The 24,945-nt window shown below is 43.5% G+C and overlaps 2 protein-coding genes and 1 non-coding gene across 3 annotated transcripts in view; 1 reads left to right on the top strand and 2 right to left on the bottom strand.

Annotated features, from left to right (window-relative positions):
* The window catches only part of PIN4 (peptidylprolyl cis/trans isomerase, NIMA-interacting 4), an 88,976-nt gene that overhangs the window by 19,197 nt on the left and 44,834 nt on the right, over window positions 1–24,945 (bottom strand). The window lies entirely within an intron of this gene.
* ERCC6L (ERCC excision repair 6 like, spindle assembly checkpoint helicase) overlaps window positions 6,554–24,945 on the top strand; it is a 50,617-nt gene continuing 32,225 nt past the window's right edge. The window contains exon 1 of the mRNA XM_059911414.1: window positions 6,554–6,621. Within this exon, the coding sequence (XP_059767397.1) occupies window positions 6,554–6,621 (68 nt within the window). The remainder of the gene's footprint in view (window positions 6,622–24,945) is intronic.
* LOC132358092 (U6 spliceosomal RNA) lies at window positions 8,643–8,749 on the bottom strand. Its single transcript, XR_009500446.1, has one exon. It is a non-coding gene; the product is annotated as a U6 spliceosomal RNA (small nuclear RNA).

Genomic DNA, 24,945 nt, shown 5'->3' with positions numbered 1-24,945 from the left:
AGGTGTCATATCATTTCATCTGAGAATACTCCATTATGTATTTCTAGCAGATAAGGGCTTTAAAACATACAACAATACCACCATCACACTTTAAAAATTAACAATAATTAGGGAAGGTTTAAAAAACTCCATTGCCTTGAGAGAAGCAGTGAGAATTCAAGCCCTTGCTTTGGGGGTAGATGTGAAATGAGGAACAGCCAAGAGAGTTAATAAAAGTAAAGTGCTTTGAACAGGGCCTGACACATAAATGGAATATAGCAGTAACTCATTTTTTTAAATTAATGTAAATTAATGTTTATGGAGTACTTATTTGTTTGAAAAGGAATACAAAAGAAAGAAAGGAAACAAGCATATATTTTTTATTCCCTGGTCTCTAAAGCAATTCAGTACACTTAATTTATTTCATCACTTCCCGGATGAATCATAGGAGGATGGCGGTCTGAACACACTATACTGATTTGTAACTGCAGTAACTGGGGCTATTGGCTACACAAGCATATCTCTGAAAAAGATAGCTCCAGGAGATTTGAGATGGGGCCCTTGGCACTGGGTTTGTTTTTTTTTTAATTTTTGGATTTTATTTAATTTATTTTCTTATACAGCAGGTTCTTATTAGTTATCTATTTTATACACATTACTGTATATATGTCAATCCCAATCTCCCAATTCATCCCACCACCAGCCCCCACGCCACTTTCTCCCCTTGGTGTCCATATGTTTGTTCTCTACATCTGTGTCTCTATTTCTGACCTGCAAACCGGTTCATCTGTACCATATTTCTAGGTTCCACATATATGCGTTAATATACGATATTTGTTTGTCTCTTTCTGACTTAATTCACTCTGTATGACAGTCTCTAGATCCATCCACGTCTCTACAAATGACTCAATTTCGTTCCTTTTTATGGCTGAGTAATATTCCATTGTATATATGTACCACATCTTTTTTTTTTAAAGAATTAATTTTATTTATTTATTTATTATTTTTGGTTGTGTTGGGTCTTGGTTGCTGCACATGGGCTTTCTGTAGTTGTGGCTAGTGGGGGCTACTCTTCGTTGCGGTGTGAGGGCTTCTCATTGCGGTGGCTTCTCTTGTTGCGGACCACGGGCTCTAGGCACACGGGCTTCAGTAGTTGTGGCACACAGGCTCAGTAGTTGTGGCACACAGGCTTAGTTGTTCCGTGGCATGTGGGATCTTCCCGGACCAAGGTTCGAACCCATGTCCCCTTCATTGGCAGGCCGATTCTTAACCACTGCGCCACCAGGGAAGTCCCTACCACATCTTCTTTATCCATTCATCTGTCGATGGGCATTTAAGTTGCTTCCATGACCTGGCTATTGTAAATAGTGCTGCAATGAACATTGGGGTGCGTTTGAATTATTGGGGTGTCTTTTTGAATTATGGTTTTCTCTGGGTATATGCCCAGTAGTGGGATTGCTGGATCATATGGTAATTCTATTTTTAGTTTTTTTTTTTTTAAATTAAGAAATTTTAAGAGTAGTTATTCGTTATTTCATTTTTTTTTAAAGCTTGATGGTATTCACATTGCTTAATTTGTGTCATGCTTTATTTATTTATTTTATTTCTTTATTTATGGCTGTGTTGGGTCTTCGTTTCTGCACGAGGGCTTTCTCTAGCTGTGGCAAGCGGGGGCCACTCTTCATCGCGGTGCGTGGGCCTCTCACTATCGTGGCCTCTCTTGTTGCAGAGCACAGGCTCCAGACGCGCAGGCTCAGTAATCGTGGCTCATGGGCCCAGCTGCTCTGCAGCATGTGGGATCTTCCCAGACCAGGGCTCGAACCTGTGTGCCCTGCATTGGCAGGCAGATTCTCAACCACTGCGCCACCAGGGAAGCCCCTATTTTTAGTTTTTTAAGGAACTGCCATACTGTTCTCCATAGTGGCTGCATCAATTTACATTCCCACCAACAGTGCAAGAGGGTTCCCTTTTCTCCATGTCCTCTCTAGCATTTGTTGTTTGTAGATTTTCTGATGATGCCCATTCTAACTGGTGTGAGGTGATACCTCACTGTAATTTTGATTTGTATTTCTCTAATAATTAGTGATGTTGAGCAGCTTTTCATGTGCTTCTTGGCCATCTGTATGTCTTCTTTGGAGAAATGTCTATTTAGGTCTTCTGCCCATTTTTTGATTGGGTTGTTTGTTTTTTTAATATTGAGCTGCATGAGCTGTTTATATATTTTGGAGATTAATCCTTTGTCCGTTGATTCATTTGCAAAATTTTCTTCCATTCTGAGGGTTGTCTTTTCATCTTTTTTGTAGTTTCCTTTGCTTTGCAAAAGCTTTTAAGTTTCATTAGGTCCCATTTGTTTATTTTTGTTTTTATTTCCATTACTCTAGGAGGTGGATCAAAAAAGATTTTGGTGTGATTTATGTCAAAGAGTGTTCTTCTTATGTTTTTCTCTAAGAGTTTTATAGTGTCCAGTCTTACATTTAGCTCTCTAATCCATTTTGAGTTTATTTTTGTGTATGCTGTTAGGGAGTGTTCTAATTTCATTCTTTTACATGTACCTGTCCAGTTTTCCCAGCACCACTTATTGAAGAGACTGTCTTTTCTCCACTGTATATCCTTGCCTCGTTTGTCATAGATTAGTTGACCATAGGTGTGTGGGTTTATCTCTGGGCTTTCTATCCTGTTCCATTGATCTATATCTCTGTTTTTGTGCCAGTACCATATTGTCTTTTTTTTCTTTAATTAATTATTTTATTTTATTTATTTATTTTTGGCTGTGTTGGGTCTTCTTCATTGCTGCGCATGGGCTTTCTCTAGTTGTGGCGAGTTGGGGCTACTCTTCGTTGTGGTGTGCAGGCTTCTCATTGTGGTGGCTTCTCTTGTTGCAGAGCATGGGCTCTAGGTGCACGGGCTTCTGTAGTTGTGGCTCACGGGATCAGTAGTTGTGGCTCGCAGGCTCTAGAGCACAGGCTCAGTAGTTGCGGTGCATGCGTTTACTTGCTCCACAGCATGCGGGATATTCCCGGACCAGGGCTCAAACCCGTGTCCCCTGCATTGGCAGGTGGATTCTTAACCACTGCGCCACCAAGGAAGCCCTACCATATTGTCTTGATTACTGTACCTTTGTAGTATAGTCTGAAGTCAGGGAGTCTGATTCCTCCAGCTCCGTTTTGTTCCCTCAAGGCTGCTTTGGCTATTCGGGGTCTTTTGTGTCTCCATATAAATTTTAAGATTTTTTTTGTTCTAGTTCTGTAAAAAATGCCACTGGTAATTTGATAGGGATTGCACTGAATCTGTAGATTGCTTTGGGTAGTAGAGTCATTTTCACAATATTGATTCTTCCAATGCAAGAACATGGTATATCTCTCCATCTGTTTGTGTTATCTTTGATTTCTTTCATCCGTGTCTTATAGTTTTCTGAGTACAGGTCTTTTACCTCCTTAGGTAGGTTTATTCCTAGGTACTTTATTCTTTTTGTTGCAATGGTGAATGGGATTGTTTCCTTAATTTCTCTTTCTGATCTTTCATTGTTAGTGTATAGGAATGCCAGAGATTTCTGTGCATTAATTTTGAATCCTGCAACTTTACCAAATTCATTGTTTAGCTCTAGTAGTTTTCTGGTGGCATCTTTAGGATTCTCTATGTATAGGATCATGTCATCTGCAAACAGTGACAGTTTTACTTCTTCTTTTCCAATTTGTATTCCTTTTATTTATTTTTCTTCTCTGATTGCCGTGGCTAGGACTTCCAGAACTATGTTGAATAATAGTGGCGAGAGTGGACATCCTTGTCTCGTTCCTGATCTTAGAGGAAATGCTTTCAGTTTTTCACCATTGAGAATGATGTTTGCTGTGGGTTTGTTGTATATGGCCTTTATTATGTTGAGGTAGGTTCCCTCTATGCCCACTTTCTGGAGAGTTTTTTATCATAAATGGGTGTTGAATTTTATCAAAAGCTTTTTCTGCATCTATTGAGATGATCATATGGTTTTTATTCTTCAGTATGAGTGGTAACTCTAATTTTGATCTTCTTTTCATTCTCTCCATTTATCCACTCTAAATCCTCCCCAACCTCTCTCTTATTTTCAGCCTGTGAATGTGTGTGACCATTTACAGAGGAGGACTAGGAGTCCTGCGTGGCAAGTTTCCTAGGTCATTGGCACCCTGTGGTGGGAGCTGGCACTCCAGAAGGCACTGAGAAGGGCCCAAAGGAAGCAGCTACTGCAGGACTGAGGGGGAGGGAAGGAGAGCTGGAGGACTTTGTGTTTAAAGAGGGGGAGTCCTGTGGCTGTGTGAAAATGGCACTGAGAAAAATCCAGTAGCCTAAGGGCAGGCAAGCAGGAGAGTTGGTCCTTTTATCTAATGATCAGGGCCTTTGGAGATCACTGTCCCAGGGTAACAGACCGGGAGTAGCATGGCTCCTGAGGGCATTCCTTTTAGCTTTTCTCCAAAGCCAAGATAGCGGCAGCCGCCTAAGGCAGCAATCAGGGTTCTGCTTTGCTTCATCCTGGGTTCTCAACAATTCCAAGGGTATGAGTGATGATGGCAGACACTGGGCCAAAGCACAACTAGAGATGGCCTTCCTCAGACTCAAGATAAAGATTTCTGTGCTCCTCTCTTTTCTTTTCAATGGAATTCTCTCCACCAGCCCTTTTTCTCACCACACTCATCCTTTGGGTACCCAGGGCACCTATACACTTGACTCCCTACCCCCCATCCCCAATTCAAACTTGCCTCCAGGAGAAGAAGTGATTCAAACACTTCAGCAGGGTAAACAAGCTCCTTCACAAACTGGCTTCCAACTACCCCTGAAACCTCATTTCCCACCACTCCCCTCTTCTTTGCAGCAATAGGCAGTGTGACACTGTGAATGAGCACAGATTTGTGTTCACATAGACTTGGTATGGAATTCTGGCCCTACCATTTCCCAGCTTTGGAAGCTTAGGCCAAGTCACTTTATTTCTCTGAGCCTCAATTTTCACATCTGAAAAATGGGGATAGTAGTGGTATACTAAAAACCCTCTTAACAGAGGGCCTAAAGTCACATGAACATATGACTTAAAGTCATATAAACCAGGAAAGTAGACCACCTTCTTTAAGTTCCCTTTTTTTTTTTTAAAGTATTTGGTTATTTATTTATTTATTTATTTATGGCTGTGTTGGGTCTTCGTTTCTGTGAGAGGGCTTTCTCTAGTTGTGGCAAGCAGGGGCCACTCTTCATCGCGGTGCGCGGGCCTCTCACTATCGTGGCCTCTCTTGTTGCAGAGCACAGGCTCCAGACGCTCAGGCTCAGTCGTTGTGGCTCACGGGCCCAGTTGCTCCGCGGCATGTGGGATCTTCCCAGACCAGGGCTCGAACCCGTGTCCCCTGCATTGGCAGGCAGATTCTCAACCACTGCGCCACCAGGGAAGCCCTAAGTTCCCTTTTTAACTCTGGTTGCTGGTAGCTTGTCAGCTCCATATTCCTTACCAGGACCTCCTGTTTTAAGATAACTCACACAAGTGGTTACTATGGTGCCTGGCCAGGGCGGGTGGTTTCAGTCGGTGTTTCCCTTAACACTAACGTTCTACGAAATTTACAAAAAGCTTAAAATCTTCTGGATATGTGGTAGGCATATGACTGGGTCAATAGGTGAGTTTTCAAATACTGAATGTTAATTAGTGCCTCGAGAAATCATAATGTCCATGTTCTTGCCAGTATGTGAAAAAGGACAATTTTTGTTGGCTCACAAACCTATTTAGCATTGCCCAAGGAAGCCACTTAAACTCAATCACCACATTACCTGAAGCCTTGAGCTCTGCCTTTGAAAATATGACTGCATCTCATTTGGAGCTTCTGAAGAAATGGTGGTGACCATACACAACAGCACTATTTATTTCGCAAATGAGACTTTTGGCTTGATTTTTTTTTAACATCTTTATTGGAGTAGAATTGCTTTACAATGGTGTGTTAGTTTCTGCTTTATAACAAAGTGAATCAGTTATACATATACATATGTTCCCATATCTCTTCCCTCTTGCATCTCCCTCCCTCCCTATCCCACCCCTCTAGGTGGTCACAATGAAGACTCTTCTTTACTGTGAGTTTAAATCACGAGGACTATGCCTCCTAGGGTGTATGAATTCAAAGCACGCTCGGTACCAGACGTTGGCGAGCAGGGAAGGGAGGATATTTGGGGATTCAGGCTGTGGAGGAGGTTTCTAAGGGCCACTAAAACGACTGAGATCATATCAGGCAGTCTACTCCACTCACAAGGATATCACACGCACATAAAAATTCGCCGCAGCGTGGTTTGGACTAGAGTGAAAATGCAACAGACGACAAGAGGACAGAACCCACCCCCCGCCACGGGGTCAGCTACCGCCTCTACACCCCCCCCCCGCTAGCGCGCGTAGGCGCATGCGCGCGACCTTCGTGGGCGGGGCTCAGGCGGCGGCGCCGGAGCGCGGTGCAGGGGATTGGCCGGCCACTAACACTGTCCGTTGGCCCTGCCCCGCCTCCACGCGCAAGGCTCATGCGCAGGGCGGGAGCGAGGGAAGTTCAATCCGCGGTCGAGATACACGGAGCCCAATCTGAGGGTCATGGAGGCGTCCCGAGGGTTTGCGGAAGCTGGGGCCTTAAGCCCAGAGCAGGCTGCCCGTTACCTGAGGTACATTTGGGTCGCTGGGCGGGTCTAGTTCACAGGCCCTGGACGGGAGTGGGTGTGGGGGTGGGGTCCCTTGGACCCTCCCAGGGGCCCAACGGTTGAGGTGGAGCCGTATGAGATGCGCGCCCGTGTTCTCGGAGGAGGCGTGGGAATCTCCCCAGATTTCTAAAGCCTGGGGAGCCCCCGATGCCCCGGGTCAAATAACTCTCCGGTATGAACTCCTTAAGAGCCAGAACTTCAATCGATCCAGGCTTTCTCGGGTCTACAGCTTTCAAAATCACCATTTTGTTTTAAACATCTTTATTGGAGTATAATTGCTTTACAATGGAGTGTTAGTTTCTGCTTTATAACAAAGTGAATCAGCTATACATATACATATATCCCCATATCTCCTCCCTCTTGCGTCTGCCTCCCACCCTCCCTATCCCACCCCTCTAGGTGGTCACAAAGCACCGAGCTGATCTCCCCCTGTGCTATGCGGCTGCTTCCCACTAGCTATCTATTTTACATTTGGTAGTGTATATATGTCCATGCCACTCTCTCACTTTGTCCCAGCTTATCCTTCCCCCTCCCCATGTCCTCAAGTCCATTCTCTACATCTGGGTCTTTATTCCTGCCCTGCCCCTAGGTTCTTCAGAATCTTTTTTTTTTTAAGATTCCATATATATGTGTTAGCATACGGAATTTGTTTTTCTTTTTCTGACTTACTTCATTCTGTATGACAGACTCTAGGACCATCCACCTCACTACAAATAACTCAATTTCGTTTCTTTTTATGGCTGAGTAATATTCCATTGTATATATGTGCCACATCTTCTTTATCCATTCATCTGTCGATGGACACTTAGGTTGCTTCCATGTCCTGGCTATTGTAAATAGTGCTGCAATGAACATTGTGGTACATGACTCTTTTTGAATTATGGTTTTCTCAGGGTATATGCCCAGTAGTGGGATTGCTGGGTCATATGGTAGTTCTATTTTTAGTTTTTTAAGGAACCTCCATACTGTTCTCCATAGTGGCTGTATCACAAAATCACCATTTTGAAATCCATTTTCTTTTAATAAATAAAGATTGGTAATGCCTTATGATATTATTCTTACTAAATTTAAATATTTTCTATTCTATTTTACGTTTATAATTTAATGTATACATTTTCAGTCAAGGTTCAACACTCATCTTTCTCTTTGGAACTAGCTTTTTAAAATTATTTAAATATATATTAATATATTAAAGATTTAAAATTCTTGTTATATATGGTAAAATATTTTCCTTTTGTAGTTTTTCAATGATTTTTGTGTATGCTGTGCTTTAATATACAAAAATAAGCATTAATTTTAAGATACCCCCCTACAAAAGCCTTTCTTGGGTTTTTCCAGTCTACCAAGCCCCAGGCCTAGGGGATACAGAGAGGAGTGAAACACTGTCCCTGCCCCCAAATTGCTTATAATCTAGTCGTGGAAAGGGATAGGTAGACCATAAGTGCTATATTGTTTGATAAGTGCTGTAAGAGGTACAATGTGCAAGGCATACTACAGGAGGGAATGGCCAACTACAAGGATCAGTGAGCTAAGGGAAGGGCTCACAAGAGGAGACACTGGTGTTGAGAAACGAATAAACATTCACCAGATGGCTAAGGGTGGAGGACATGGTGATGTGGGAATGAGCATTTAAATTTTTCTTTAAATTATTATAAAATACAACGTAAAATTTACCATCTTAATCATTATTTTTTTAAAATTTATTTTTTATTGAAGTGTTTTTATTTACAATGTTGTGTTAGTTTCTGGTATATAGCAAAGTGATTCATTTATACTTATATATATTCTTTAAAATTAAAAAAATCTTTTTAAATTGAAGTATAGTTGATTTACAGTATCGTGTTAGTTTCAGGTATACTTTTTCATATTCTTTTTCATTATGGTTTATTACAGGATATTGAATATAGTTCCCTGTGCTATACAGTAGGACCTTGTTGTTTATCCATTCTATATATAATAGTTCGCATCTGCTAATCCCAAACTCCAAAAATACGGAATGCTTCACGAATTTGCGTGTCATCCTTGCACAGAGGCCATGCTAATCTTCTCTGTATTGTTCCAATTTTAGTATATGTGCTGCCAAAGTGAGCACCCATTTTAACTATTCTTAAGTGTACAGTTCAGTGGTATTAAATACATTAACATTGTTGTTCAACCATTACCATCATCCATCTCCAGAACTCTTTTCATCTTGCAAAACTAAAACTCTATACCTATTAGACAACAATTCCTCATTCCTCTCTCCCCCAGCCCCTGGCAACCACCATTCTACTTCTCTGTGAATTTGACTTCTCTAGGGATCTTATATATAAGTACAATCATACAGTATTTGTCTTTTTGTGACTGGTTTATTTTTTTAATTTTTAAAATAAATTTATTTTTATTTTTGGCTGTGTTGGGTCTTTGTTGCTGTGCACAGGCTTTCTCTAGTTGTGGCGAGCAGGGGCTACTCTTTGTTGCGGTGATCAGGCTTCTCATTGTTGTGCCTTCTCTTGTTGCGGAGCACTGGCTCTAGGTGCGTGGGCTTCAGTAGTTGTGGCATGTGGGTCCAGTAGTTGTGGCTCATGGGCTGTAGAGCGCAGGCTCAGTAGTTGTGGCGCATGGGCTTAGTTTCTCCAAGGCATGGGGGATCTTCCCGGGCCAGGGATCGAACCCATGTCCCCTGCATTGGCAGGTGGATTCTTAACCACTGCGCCACCAGGGAAGCCCATGACTGGTTTATTTTATGTAGCATAATGTCCTCAAGACTCATCCATGTTGTGTCATGTGACAGGATTTCCTTCCTTTTTAAGACTGAATAATGTTCCATTGTATGCATAATGTCACATTTTGTTTATTCATTTATCCGTTGACGGATATTTGGGTTGCTTCCCTCTCTTGACTATTATGAATAGTGCTGCTGTGAATGTGGGTGTACAGATATCTCTTTGAGATCCTGCTTTCAATTCTTTTGGGTATATATCCAGAAGTGGGATTGCTGGATCTTATGGTAATTCTACTTTTAATTTTTTGAGGAACTGCCATACTGTCTTCTATAGCAGCAGCACCCTTTTACACTCCCACCAACAGTGCCCAAGGGTTCCAGTGTCTTCACATTCTCTCCAACACTTATTTTGTTGTTGTTGTTACTAGCCATCCTAACGATATTGAAGTGGTATTTCATTGGGGTTTTGATTTGCACTTCCCTAATGGTTAGTGATGTTGAGCATCTTTTCATGTGCTTATTGACCATTTGTATATTTTCTTTGGAGAAGTATCTATTCAAGTCCTTTGCCCATTTTTTAACTGGGTTGTTTGTTTTGTTGTTGTTGAGTTGTAATTCCTTATATACTCTGTATATTAACTTCTTACCAGATGTATGATTTGCAAATATTTTCTCCCATTCTGTAAGTTGCCTTTTCACTCTGTTGATTGTGTCCTTTGATGCACAGAAGTTTTAAATTTTGTTGTAGTACAAAGAAATCAATTGGAGCAGTGGAATAGTTCCCTCTCCCTTTCCAAAAAAAGAATGTTTTAAGGCTGTTAGAAGACAAAAGGTCTCCTTACAGAGGAGTGAAACACATCTTTGGACTGAGTTACATGACTTCCTTAAAGAAGACTTGGGGAAAACAGAGGGAGGCAGTGTGTGGGGGGTAGAGTGCTGGCTTCAGAGTTGGGCCATTTGGGGTTCAAATTATGACTCTGGCACTTGTTAGCTGGGAGGCCTCAAGTAAGTCCCCTGACTTCTGAGCCTCAATTTTCTCATCTGGAAAATGGGGATAAGGCTTAAGACCTTTAGTCCCCCACCCCGTCCTTTCCCTGAGCAAGCAGCTTGTGCTGATTCCCCAGTGTTGCCGAAAACCTGGCCTCTGTTCACTGCTGCCTAATAGAAACGTGGGAGACAGAGCTTTGGAGGAGTAGCTTTATTACTTTGCCAGGCAAAGGGGGACACAGCAGGCTCCTGCCTCGAAAAACTATGTGTCCCCACCGCCCCCCCCCCAGGAGGATTTGATGAGTGTTATAACAATACTTCCCAAGGTGGGGTTGCTGACAAGATTAGGGTGTGTGTAGGGTCTCCTAATCTTGATGAGCTTCTCTGTTCCTTTTAATCTTGCCTCAGGTGGTTTCTTGGCTGTTTCCCCCCATTGATTAGCAAATGTTTGAATCTGCCCTTTGGAACTCAGGGAAGGTCATGGCGGCTGGAGTCTTGCCTACAAGAAACAGGAGACAAAAAGGCCTCCGTGTCCAGGAGCCTCACGGGCCCTGCTTGGTTTCACGTCCCCCTTTTCTTTGATACTCCTCAGTCTTGAGGAGAACAGATGTTGGATGAGAAAAGGGAACAATCGTTTTGGATAAAGATGTTAATCATGAACTCGGCAGGGGACTCAGTTTTAATCCCCATTTCGGTTTTATGTTTCCCCAGATCTTTTAGGGAACGGGTCAACAACCACTCTGACTACTTCTGCTGAGATGGGGCATAGTCCTGCCTAAATTTTGGGGAATAGATACCAAATTAGAAATATTTGAGTTCCAAGTCCTGGATCTGAGTCTTATATGATTAAGATCTCAATCCCTTGTTCTGCCATTTTGATACAACAGACCAGGTTAGAGGTAAGAGGAGTGATAACTAGAACTTTAGTAGACAGAATACATCTCATTTCCTTAGGAATTCAGGAGAGTATGTCTGAAGCCAGTTGTTTCCAAACCATTCCCTGTAAGGGAGGAAACCCACCAAGGCAATTCCGAAGACCTGGAAATAGGAAACTGACCACATATCTAGCAGTTAGAATTATCGAAAGAGTCAGCATATGAATCTCTAGTTTTGTAGGTAAAAGGTATGAGAAAGGATAAGAAAACAGAACTTTCATCTGGTTGTTGGAACAAATACTTAAGATTTCCCAAAGGGTGAGACATCGACTTCCTGCAGATCTGTTCCTCTGCTGTGGCAGGCTGGGGGCAGGCTGGGTTCATCGGTTTCAGATAATCTTTTTACTCTAGTGTGATATATTCATGGTTTAATTCCATCCAGTTTTAAGGAGGTGTGAATAGTAAGGAGGACATCTTGTATGGCCCCTTCCATTTTTCCTCCTGCTGCCACTCGGGTCCTTGTTTTTCCAAACCTTCAGCAGCACCTGGTCTCCCAGGGATGCTTTGAAGGGATGTAAGGGAACTGCCAGGCAAGGGGGAGACCTGTGGAACATAAACTTATGCATAGCAGTTAACAATTGACCAACCTGTTGTACATACTGTTTAATTTTTTTCTTCCTACATTAGAAATGTTTCTCTTCTTTTTACTCTTAGGAGCTAAGAATGGTTTCCTGTATATAATTTCATAAGGGCTCAATCCTAGCCAGCTTCTTGGGGCCACCAGTATACAGAGGAGAGCAATTGGCAAGACCTTGTCCCATTTTAGATGAGTTTCCTGTGATTCATCTTCTTAGCTTTTCCTGTAGATTGGGGTGTCCATGCTGAGTGAAGTTTCCATTTTATACCTAAAGCTTTATTTGCTGTTTGTGTTATTTCTGCGACAAAAGCAGATCCATTGCTACTCTGAATAGTAGAGGAAAGGCAGTACGTAGGAATAATGTCCTTAAGAAGTGTTTTTGTCACTTCCAGATGCTTTTCTTATTCTGGCTGGAAAGGCCTCTACTCCACCTTGATACAGGTGTAATCCTCTTAAATCTTTAACCAAAATCTCGTTGAAGAGGGTGGGGGAATTTTTAAATCCTTGTGGCATCCCAGAGTCTGATATAGCTCAGAAAATTCAAGTTCGAAACAATACAGGAATAAATGCATCTGGAATCACATCCACAGTGGTCACCTAGTTTTACCATAGTTACTCTATTTTGACTTTCAAATGCATTCCCCTCTTCAATGTTAAAGGAGATGTACAATGCATGTCTGAAAGGCCACAAAACAGGTCGCTTTTTAAAGTTAAACCATGTATAGGCCAGAGTGACTTCCTCATACTTCAATAAGTGCAGATTTTTTTTTCTTTCATTTCTCCTTTTGATTGCAAGTTTTTCAATAGAAGACATTGATGATCAAAATATCTATCCCTCGGTGCCAGAGTGATTCACCTCTTCACCCCAGGTACAGATCATGTCCCTAGGTGCTAGGCCTCCTTTATATTTGCCTAGTTAATCCTCATTGGGGGAAAGCTGATCAGAGCAAAACTGAAGAAGCTCAGAGGTATGTTGAGGAAAGGCTTTATAGGCCATACATTTTATCATTTATGCCCAATTGTCACATAAGCATTGTACATGTGCTTTTAGCAGTAGACCTAAAGCAAACAGTGATACATCATGAATAATTACAGTCTGATAACTTTACTAGGTAATTTTCCTTTTCTCCTAAACATCAGGGCAAAAGTGTGACTAACACAATAACTTCCATAAATACAGACTTTAATTAACAGATCTAGAATTTTATATCTATTGAAACATAATCTCTTTCCCTAAAATCACCCTCATCTCCATTGAACACAGCCAAACCAAGACATTTGCTTTCAAAGTAAGTCTGTAATGTTAAGTAACCAGTGATATTCCAGACCAAAAAAAAGAAAAAACAAAAAACATTATAACCATATTCACCAGTTCACTCAGTAACCAATCCTTTTGTTAACTTTTTATGAAGCCATCAGATTCTCCATTAAGATTTTCTTTTTCTTATCTAGCTCAGCAGTATGATGTGAAATTTATCAGAGACCTGTATTTGTCAAAAGGGGTCCTTCACATAAATCTTCTTGAAGATGAAGCACTTTGCAAAAGCAGAGTACAATAATAACTGTCTATAAATGACAGAAAGACTTTTAAAAAAAGGGCATAGTTAAACATCTGATTGCAATGTAATCGGTAAAGAAACTTGGTTACAATAACCGGGATTACATTTAATTTAACTGATTACATCTGATTTAACATACCAAATAATTCTAGTTAAATCTTTCTCTCTGAGATGACTCAGGGGGCCCTCTGAAGCATCTCAAAGTTAGCTGGAGGTCAAAAGAACTTTTAGAAACTGTCAAACAATACTTATTTACTTAACCAAAGTGAAAAGATTTCAACGGCAAATACAGATCACTTAAAGGCAAAGGAACTCACAAGCTGTTATCAAAAGCAGTATTCCAAGAAAATGTTGAAGGGAGAAACCAAATCTGGTCTTGCCTTAGCCCACTCCCAACAAAATCCATTTATCCAACTAGATTTTTTTTTTAATTAATTAATTAATTAATTAATTAATTTATGGCTGTGTTGGGTCTTCGTTTCTGTGCGAGGGCTTTCTCTAGTTGTGGCAAGTGGGGGCCACTCTTCATCGCGGTGCGCAGACCTCTCATTATCGCGGCCTCTCTTGTTGCGGAGCACAGGCTCCAGACGCGCAGGCTCAGTAATTGTGGCTCACGGGCCCAATTGCTCCGGGGCATGCGGGATCTTCCCAGACCAGGGCTCGAACCCGTGTCCCCTGCATTGGCAGGCAGATTCTCAACCACTGCGCCACCAGGGAAGCCCTATCCAACTAGATTTAATCCAATCTTAGAAAATCCTGATCATGCACAACTCTAAAAACATGTGCTTTCTTATGGAGAGTATCTCAGGGTGGCACAAAATACCTTTAGTTTCTCTCTCTGCCAAGGTAAGCCAATATTCACTAACTAATGTTTCAGTATCTTATTTTATTTGTAAATGGCCTACTTATTCAATAAACTTCCATCATTTAACTTAACTCTAAATTTTTAAGCTACAAAGTAGCTGAAGAGATTATTCTTAAGTACACATTCCTAAAACAATTGTTTCTAAAGAGTTTACCCCAAAGCTGTTATCTCACTTGAATTATTTTACCTTGATGACTCTAAAGACATGTCTATATTAATCAAACCAACAAGCTTAAGCCACCTTCAGTAGCAGATATCAATTCAGTACTGAATATTTCCTAGATCATGTGGTCCTAAAATTTATCTTGGCCAATTTTCTAGACATTTAGATTTAGTTTGTAAGAGCTGACTTTCAAGTCAATTAAACAGAGCTCATTTACAAGTTAACTTTTACATAAAGACCGAACCAGAGACCTCAGTTTTCCCCCTTCCACAAAAAAGGCCTTCTTTCCCTGCCTTTTTCTTCAGTCTCAGGAACTAGAGATGGTCTAGATAAGTGTTCCGGAGGGCCCGGGCACAGGGGGAGAGAAATAACAATTCCTTTTCATGGGGGCATAGCTGAAGATCTCCTAGTTTTGTAAAAATACCCTGGGGGGGCCGTTACAAGATTGAATAGAACTCTGGTCATCCATAACAATGAAACAGGAGGGAAGTGGGCAGGGAACAACCTTTGAAAGAATGACATAGTCCAAGGACATGACATAAACTTATTAGAACCAAATGGGTCCAAGATGGCAAGACAAGTGGACTTCCACTAGACCTTTAAGCCTCAGTATACGCACATTGTAACACATCAGCAAGTTAAATGACACACCCACAGGCGCCATGACAGTTCCAAGGCCAACCATAAAGATCAAAAAGTGGGCTGTGGCCCAATTCCTGGAAATCCCCACCCTTTCCCCAAAAAGCTGGAATACTCCTCCCACTCATTAGCCTATGAAATTACCCACCCCTATAAAAACTGACAACCCCATACCCTGGTGCCTTTCTCACCTTCTGACATGGCCCACACTCTGTCTGTGGAGTGTGTTTCTCTCTAAATAAATCCACTTCTTACCTATCATTTTGTCTCTCACTGAATTCTTTCTGCGATGGGACATCAAGAACCTGAGCTTCTGATCAGCTCGGTGCTTTGTGTCCACCTAGAGGAGTGGGATAGGGAGGGTGGGAGGGAGACACAAGAGGGAGGAGATATGGGGATATATGTATATGTACAGCTGATTCACTTTGTTATAAAGCAGAAACTAACACACCATTTTAAAGCAATCATACGCCAATAAAGATGTTAAAAAAATAAAATAAAGTAAATCCATTACTTCTAAAAAAAAAAAAAAAAGACCTGAGCTTCATTAAGTCCTGAAGCCAGGTATGTGATCTCAGTTGGAAGACCGTGGGTTTTGCCCAGGTTCAAGTCCCAGCCGTGTGGGTTCGAGTCCCAATCTGAGTTTTGGCCGGGTTTGAGTCCTGGCTGCGTGGTTTCAAATCCCAGTCTGGGTTTTGTCTGGGTTTGAGTCCCGGCACGTGGGTTCAAGTCCCAATCTGAGGTGCACGGTTTCAACAAGGCTAGTCCAAAAGGGAAAATCCCAACCAACATTCTGCCACAGGCAAAGCCCGACGCGATAGTGTACCCTGGTGTTGTCACATGTGAGCCCTGTTATTCGTCTCAACCAGTCAATGCAAGTACTGAGAAACATACATACAGACAACAAACATAGTCCCACAAACAAAAGATCAGACAAGATGTAGCCCATTTCCACTCCCAAACAGAGAACTCAAAATGGCTCGCAATGATCCGGTAGAATTTTCCCACCCTACACAAGCGAGAGTGGCTCACCCCAAAACAATACACACAAAAACACAAACGACAGATAGGCTATGGCCACACAGACAGAAACTCAGAGGAGGTATAGTTTAAAAATTCCACTTCCACTCCCGGACAAAGGCTTCCAAACAGATTGGCTCAGTTTTTGAAAGAGAACAAACCCAGATTTGGCTCTCAGGGGGCCCAGAGTGGCTCAATTGCTGCAAGGGAGTGAGGCCAAAGTGGCTAGCCCAGATGGAGTGGAGAGAATTCCCAGCCTTTCCATTCCTGTGACAAAACAATTCTAGCTGAAGAATAGTATAATAATTTAGGCCACCATACAAAGGCCACCTCTCCTCACTTTTAAGAATATACATTGGGGGCTTCCCTGGTGGCGCAGTGGTTGAGAATCTGCCTGCCAATGCAGGGGATACGGGTTCAAGCCCTGGTCTCAGAAGATCCCACATTCCACGGAGCGGCTGGGCCCGTGAGCCACAATTACTGAGCTTGCGCATCTGGAGCCTGTGCTCCGCAACAAAAGAGGCCGCGATAGTGAGAGGCCTGCGCACCGCGATGAAGAGTGGCCCCGCTTGCCACAACTAGAGAAAGCCCTCGCACAGAAACGAAGACCCAATACAGCTATAAATAAATAAATAAATAAATAAAAATTAAAAAAAAAAAGACTTTAAAAAAAAAAAAAGAATATACATTGGCTAAGCAGAATTAAAATGATTCATAGCTATAGGTCGACCAATCTGCCAAAATCTTCCCTAGGGGACTGTCAGATGGAGAGGAAGAGGAAGCGCTTCCCATATTGAGTCGAATTAAACAGCTATGTGCACAAAACTGAAAGCAAAACCAGAATTCTCGCCAGCCAAACGGAAGCCACACACACACACAAAACAAACAGCCCAAGGTTCAAACTGGGTTCTAAGTCCCACTAAGCTGGTGGCCTTGGTCCAAGTTGCGCCTTACAAATGGGATCTTCCTAATGGAAAATCCCCAAACGGGAACCAGAGTTCCCCCAAACGGACCAGGTCAAGCGGCCTCGGTGTGCATGCCGGGGGACTTACCAAAAATGCTGGCAGAGGTGTTGTGACGTACCTAATCCTACTTTTCTCCTTCTCCGAAATGCTTTCTCAGAACAGGAAGTCCGGGCTGATGTGGATAGAAGAGGGGGTGTTCTCAAGGCAAAGGTGGCCTTGGCAGTTGCTAGGGCAGCCTCTCTCCCGTTCTCCACCTCCATCTCGGAGTTCCGACTACTGAGATGGCAATCCGGGTATTATCGGGGTACAGCCCTATGGCAGGGTATCCCTAGTGATCTGGCCTCAGAGAAGTCCTCCAAACCTCTGCTCTCCTGAAGGTGGCTGGCGTGCAGAGAAACCTCCGAGCGTCTGATCAAGCCGAGGGGCCCCACGGGGCTGCCGGCCCACGAGTCAGATACCAGGCGAGCCCCCCAAATTTTGTTGCCGAAAAGCCGGCCTCTGTTCACCAGTGCCGAATAGAAATGTGGAGATAGAGCTTTGGAGGAGTAGAAAGGGAGTAGCTTTATTACCTTGTCAGGCAAAGGGGGACACAGCGGGCAGCGGGCTCCTGCCTCAAAAAACTATGTGTCCACCACCCCCCCACCCGGAGGATTTGATGAGGAGTTTTATAACAATACTTCCCGAGGTGGGGTTGCTGAGAAGATTAGGGTGTGTGTAGGGTCTCAGGTGGTCTGTCTCCTAATCTTGATGAGCTTCTCTGGTCCTTTTAATCTTGCCTCAGGTGGTTTCTTGGCTGTTTCCCCCCATTGATTAGCAACTGTTTGAATCTGCCATTTGGAACTCAGGGAAGGTCATGGCGGCTGGAGTCTTGCCTACAAGAAACAGGGGACAAAAAGGCCTCCGTGTCCAGGAGCCCCACAGGGCCCCGCTTGGTTTCAACAACACTGCCTGTCACGCTGGCACCTGTCTCACTCACTCCACATGCTCTCTTGTGAGCATGCTCAAATGGTCTCTTTCCCACCCCCCTCAACAAGCACCCCCTTCTCTCGCAATCATCTTATACTTTCACAATCCCCACCTTTCTCACATTTCTCTGTCTCTCCTGACATTCCATCTCTCATGAGCCCTCAACTCCCCCACTCCCTCTTTTACTTCTCCTAATCTGTCTCAATCTCTCTCATCCTCTTCCAAATCCCCCCAAACCAAAACCCCCTCACACAAAGCATCGCCTTCTCTACATTCTCTCCCTTCTCTCTTGCTCATAATTCTACTCCTTGGCACAATCCTTCTCTCACAGTTTCTCTGTCTCTCTTTCTTCCTCCCTCTCTCCTCTCACTTTTTTGTCCCTCTCCCTCCCTGTTTCTTTGCCTCTCCTGTCCAAGAGATGAAAGTGAACTGAGACTTGCTGTCATACACTCTCTGCACGTTTTCCTTTTGCCATACCTTCATCTTCTGTCGCATACAATGACTCTGTCACACACTCTCTGTGTCAGTCATGCTCTCCCTTGGTGATGCCCGCCCACGAGCTCCTCTCTTGCCTACCGCCCCCTTGTGCTCTCTGTACCCCCTGCTTGCTTCCACTCTGTGTTGTCCCTCTCCCCCTGTTGCCCCCTCTTTCTCTTTTTCTGGCATTCCCTCCCTCCCTCTCTCCCTCCCCTGCCTCTGTCTCTTTCTGTTGTCCATTATCTCTTTCTCTGTGTCACCCACCTCTGTCACCTGCTTTACCTCTCTGGCACTCATAATTCTCTCTCTCTCTCTCTCGTTCTCTCCCTCTCTCCCATTATCTCTCTGTCACCTACCACCCCCTCCTCTCTGTCACCCACCTGTTCACACTCTCAACTACCTGCTCACACTGTCATCCATTCGTTCTCACCCACTTACTCTTTGTCTCTCTGTCAGCCTCCCCACTCTGTACCTCTGTACCCCCTTTCTCTGTCACCCACCATCTCTGTCATCTACTCTCTACCTCTATTACCCATTCTCTTTCTGTTACCCACTCTTTCCCTGTTACCCACTTTCTTTCTCTGTTACCCACTCCCTTATTCAGTCACCCATCCTCTTTTTTTCTCTGTCACTGTATCATTCTGGGTCCAGTCAGGAGGTAGAAACCATACAGCATATTAAAACAGGAATTTTAAAGTAAGAGTTATTAAACTGATAAATGAGTAGCTATAAGAAATAGGGAAACTCCATATGGCGCCCTAGGACTAAGGGAGAGTACCCAAGGAAGGACAAACTTGGAAGGAGGCCCTCTCCCCAAGGCTGAAGTTCAGACCTCCTTGGAGAAGGTATAGTTCAGCCCACTGGATAGCAGAGAAGTGTGCTGGCTTGCCCAGGCTGGAGCTGGTCTGCACTCCCTGGGCTCATAGGAAGCAACCTTCTGGAGTGCAGGTGGGGAGCAGCCTATCAGCAACCCATGGTGTAGGAGTGCAGAAGGGGTGGGACCTGGGGCACAGGCAGCTGCTGGGGTGGCTGGTTCCCATGTAGAGAGGGCTGCAAGAAGGTTATCGCCAGGCCAGGTGGAGACTTCAAGGTCGTTGAAAGACTGTGTGTTCTGGGTGGGTGACTGTGTGTCACTTGGTTGACCCCCTGTGCAGCGGCAGCTGGCAACTTCAGGAGAGCCCCCTCCTCCTGTAGTGTCCCTCAGGCGTCCTCTACTGAGAAGGCTTAACATCATGCTGGCTGTAGAGGAGAGATGCTTAAAGGAATTCTGTCATTATCACAGAGCAGGTATTGAGGGGTGAATTTGGAACTGAGAGGCAATAAATGATGACTGGCAGAGTTATCTGACCTCTATTTATCTGTCATCCAACCTCTCTCCCATGTCACTCACTGTGTCACCCTCTCTGTTACTCACTTGCTTTTACTCTGTGTTGTCAGCTCTCTCTTGCTGTCACCCATCTGCTTTCTATTCTCTATGTCACCCACTTTCTTCTATCATTCTACTCCAACTGCTTTTGTCAAGGCCGACTTTCATAAATCTAATGGTGAGTTCATAATCTTCCTCTTCCTTGACCCACCAGTAGTACTTGACAGAATTGATCACTTCTCCACAAAATGCTAGATTCATTTGGCCACCAGGACCCCTCACTCTCCTGACTTTCTTCCTACCTCACTGGTTGCTGCTTCTTAGATTCTGCTGATTTCTTCTCATATCCCCAGTTGCTTTTGCTTTTTCTTCTAATGTACTTTATTTAAAAAAATTTTTTTTGAAAGTCTAGTTTTATTTATTTATTTATTTTAAAGTTTATTTATTTATTTATTTTTGGCTGCATTGGGTCTTCGTTGCTGTGTGTGGGCTTTCTTTAGTTGCGGCGAGTGGGGGCTACTTTTTTTTTTTTTTTTAATAAATTTATTTATTTATTTATTTATTTATGGCTGTGTTGGGTCTTCGTTTCTGTGCGAGGGCTTTCTCTAGTTGCGGTGAGCGGAGGCCACTCTTCATCGCGGTGCACGGGCCTCTCACTATCGTGGCCTCTCTTGTTGCGGAGCACAGGCTCCAGACGCGCAGGCTCAGTAGTTGTGGCTCACGGGCCCAGTTGCTCTGCGGCATGTGGGATCTTCCCAAACCAGGGCTCGAACCCGCGTCCCCTGCATTGGCAGGTGGATTCTCAACCACTGCGCCACCAGGGAAGCCCATGGGGGGGCTACTTTTTGTTGTGTTGCGCGGGTTTCTCATTGCGGTGGCTTCTCTTGTGGAGCACGGGCTCTAGGTGCACGGGCTTCAGTAGTTGTGGTGCGTGGGCTCAGTAGTTGGGGCACACGGGCTTAGTTGCTCTGCGGCATGTGGGATCTTCCTGGACCAGGGCTCGAACCTGTGTCCCCCGCACTGGCAGGCTGATTCTTTTTTTTTTTTTAAAGGCACTGCTTAAACATTTTTTTTTTAATAATTTAGTCTTGCTTGATTTCCCTTTGCTCACTTTTTTAAAAATTTTACTTATTTATTTATTTTTATTTATGGCTGTGTTGGGTCTTCGTTTCTGTGCGAGGGCTTTCTCTAGTTGCGGCAAGTGGGGGCCACTCTTCATCGCAGTGCGCGGGCCTCTCATTATCGCGGCCTCTCTTGTTGTGGAGCACAGGCTCCAGATGCGCAGACTCAGTAATTGTGGCTCACGGGCCCAGCCGCTCTGCAGCATGCGGGATCTTCCCAGACCAGGGCTAGAACCCGCATCCCCTGCATTGGCAGGCAGACTCTCAACCACTGCGCCACCAGGGAAGCCCAACATTTTTTTAAAAATTTATTTTATTTATTTATTTTTGGCTATGTTGGGTCTTTGCTGCTGCGCATGGGCTTTCTCTAGTTGTGGCGAGCGGAGGCTACTCTTTGTTGCGGTGCATGGGCTTCTCATTGTGGTGGCTTCTCTTGTTGCGGAGCACGGGCTCTAGGTGTGCGGGTTTCAGTAGTTGTGGCTCATGGGCTCAGTAGTTGTGGCTTGTAGGCTCTAGAGCGCAGGCTCAGTAGTTGTGGTGCACGGGCTTAGTTGCTCTGCAGCATGTGGGATCTTCCCGCACCAGGGCTTGAACCTGTGTCCCCTGCATTGGCAGGTGGATTCTTAACCACGGTGCCACCAGGGAAGCCCCAGGCTGATTCTTAACCACTGCGCCACCAGGGAAGTCCCTTTTTATTTTTTAGAAAATATTTTATTTATTTTATTTATTTAACCAGGTCTTAGTTGCAGTGTGTGGGATCGCGGGAACTTTGTTGCGGCGTGTGGGATCTTTAGTTGCGGCATGCAGGTCTTAGTTGCGGCATGTGGGATCTAGTTCCCTGACCAGAGATCAAACCCAGGCCCCCTGCATTGGGAGCTTGGAGTCTTAACCACTGGACCACCAGGGAAGTCCCTAATGTACTTTATTTTTACTTATTTATTTTTTAGATTTAATTAAATTTATTTTTTTGTTTTTGTTTTTTTTGGTTTTTGGGTTTTTTTTGGCTGCGTTGGGTCTTTGCTGCTGCGCACGGGCTCTCCCCAGTTGCGGCGAGTGGGGGCCACTCCTCATTGAGGTGCACGGACCTCTCCTTGCGGTGGCCTCTCGTTGCGGAGCACGGGCCCCAGGTGTGTGGGCTTCAGTAGTTGCGGCATGCGGGCTCAGTAGCTGTGGCTCACAGTCTCCAGAGTGCAGGCTCAGCAGCTGTGGTGCATGGGCCCAGTTGCTCTGTGGCATGTGGGATCCTCCTGGACCAGGGATCGAACCTGTGTCCCCTGCATTGGCAGGTGGATTCCCAACCATTGCGCCACCAGTGAAGTCCTATATTTTAATTTTTTAAAAAATATTTATTTATTTTTGGCTGCATTGGGTCTTAGTTGCAGCACATGGGCTCTCTAGTTGTGGTGTGCGGGCTTAGTTGCCCCGTGGCATGTGGGATCTTAGTTCCCCGACCAGGGATCGAACCCGTGTCCCCTGCATTGGAAGGCGGATTCTTAACCACTCGACCAGCAGGGAAGTCCCTACTGTACTTTAAAGTAAATTCTCAGGCATCATAGTATTTCATCCTTAAATATTTCAGTATGTGTCTCTAAAAAAGAACATATTCTTACAAAACCACTGTACCATATCATGCTTAACAAAATAAATTAATTCTTTGATATCAGCTAATACACAGTTCATATTTGCATTTTTCAAATGGTCTTAAGTCTTTTAATAATTGGTTTGTTTGAATCAGTATCCAAAGAAGTTCCACAAGCTGCATTTGGTTATATTTCGTAAGCCTCTTTTTTTTTTTTTTTTTAAGATAACACTATATATTTTTTTTTAAAGATTTATTGATTGATTGATTGATTGATTGTTATGTTGGGTCTTCGCTTCTGTGCTAGGGCTTTCTCTAGTTGCGGCAAGTGGGGGCCACTCTTCATCGCGGTGCGCGGGCCTCTCACTATCGTGGCCTCTCTTGTTGCGGAGCACAGGCTCCAGACGCACAGGCTCAGCAGTTGTGGCTCACGGGCCTAGTTGCTCCGCGGCATGTGGGATCTTCCCAGACCAGGGCTCAAACCCGTGTCCCCTGCATCGGCAGGCAGACTCTCAACCACTGCGCCACCAGGGAAGCCCAAGATAACACTATATTTTTAAAAAAAATTTTTATTGGCGTATAGTTGATTTACAATGTTGTGTTAGTTTCAGGTGTACAGCAAAGTGAATCAGTTATACATATATCCACTCTCTTTTGTTTTTTACAAATTATTTATTCATTTATTTGGCTGCTCCAGGTCTTAGTTGTGGCACTCGGGATCTTCATTGTGGCATGCGGGATCTTTAGTTGCAGCACGCAGGATCTAGTTCCCTGACCAAGGATCGAACCGGGCCCCCTGCACTGGGAGTGTGCAGTCTTTTTTTTTAATTAATTAATTTATTTGGCTGCATCAGGTCTTAGTTGTGGCACGCGGGATCTTCATTGCGGCATGTGGGATCTTTCGTTGCAGCGTGCGGGCTCACTAGTTGTGGCACATGAGCTCTAGAGCACGTGGGCTCAGTAGTTGCATCATGCAGGCTTAGTTGCCCTGCGGCATGTGGGATCTTACTTCCCCGACCAGGGATTGAACCCACGTCCCCTGCATTGGAAGGCGGATTCTTAACCACTCGACCACCAGGGAAGTCCCAGGAGCACGGAGTCTTAACCACTGGACCATCAGGGAAGTCCCTCCAGTCTTTTTTAGATTCTTTTCTTAAGCATCTTTTAATCTAGAAAAGTCCCTCCCCACATTTATTTCTATGCCAATGATTTGGATTAGTCTGTAGTGTCATTAGTTTGTTCTTCTATCTCCTGTAATTTAAATTTAAAGGCCTGATAAATGAATGGATAAAGAAAATGTGACACACACACATACACACAGACACACACACACACAGGAATATTATTCAGCCATAAAAAAGAGTGAATTCTTGCCATTTGCGACAATATAGATGGACCTTGGGGGCATTATGCTAAGTGAAATAAGTCAGACAGAGAAAGACGAATACTGTATGATCTCACTTATATGTGGGATCTAAAACAAAAACAAAACCAAGTTCATAGATAACAGAGAACAGATTGATGGTTCCTGGAGTTGAGGGGTGGGCGAAATGGATGCAGGGGGTCAAAAGGTACAAACTTCCAGTTATAAAATAAATAAATCCTGGGATATAATGTACAGTGTGGTGACTATAGTTAATAATACTGTATTGCATATTTGAAAGTTGCTAAGAGAGTAAATCTTAAAAATTCTCATCACAAGAAAAAAATCTGTAATTATGTATGGTGACAGATGGTAACTAGACTTATTGTGGTGATCATTTTACAGTATATACAAATATCGAGTCATTATGTTGTATACCTGAAACTAATATAATGCTGTATGTCGATTATACCTTAATAAAATTTTTTTTTAAAAACTATTCTAGAGCCAAAACAAAAAGATTTAAGGTTCAATATTTTTGACATGAATACTTCATAGGTGAGGTCATGTACTGCCTATTGCATCATATCAGGAAGCATATAATGTCTGATTTTCCTACTTTTAGTAATTTTATGATTGATCAATGGGTTCAGGTACTCATAGGCTGATCACTCCTTTGCAAAGTTGCATTTCCCCCCTTGTGATGAATAAATAATATGTCGGGGATACTTTAGCATCCTGTGGATACCCAGTTCCCCAGCAACCTTTCATCCATTGAAAATCATTGCACAAATCAGTTATTTCATTAGGGATTACAAGTGATGGTTTTCTAATTTCACCATTCTTTCTGTATTCATTAGCTGGAATTCATCTGTTAATGTTGGAGTGTTGGAATGCCATGTCATTTTTTTTTTTTAAATTATACTCCTTCCTTTGCTGATCTTATTCAGGTTCTTGGTTTTAAATCCCGTCTTTATGTTGAGAATGTTCACATTTTTGTCT

This window comes from Balaenoptera ricei, chromosome X (genome assembly GCF_028023285.1).
Source record: "Balaenoptera ricei isolate mBalRic1 chromosome X, mBalRic1.hap2, whole genome shotgun sequence".
Lineage (NCBI taxonomy): Eukaryota > Metazoa > Chordata > Mammalia > Artiodactyla > Balaenopteridae > Balaenoptera > Balaenoptera ricei.
This window is presented reverse-complemented; position numbering and strand designations above follow the sequence as displayed.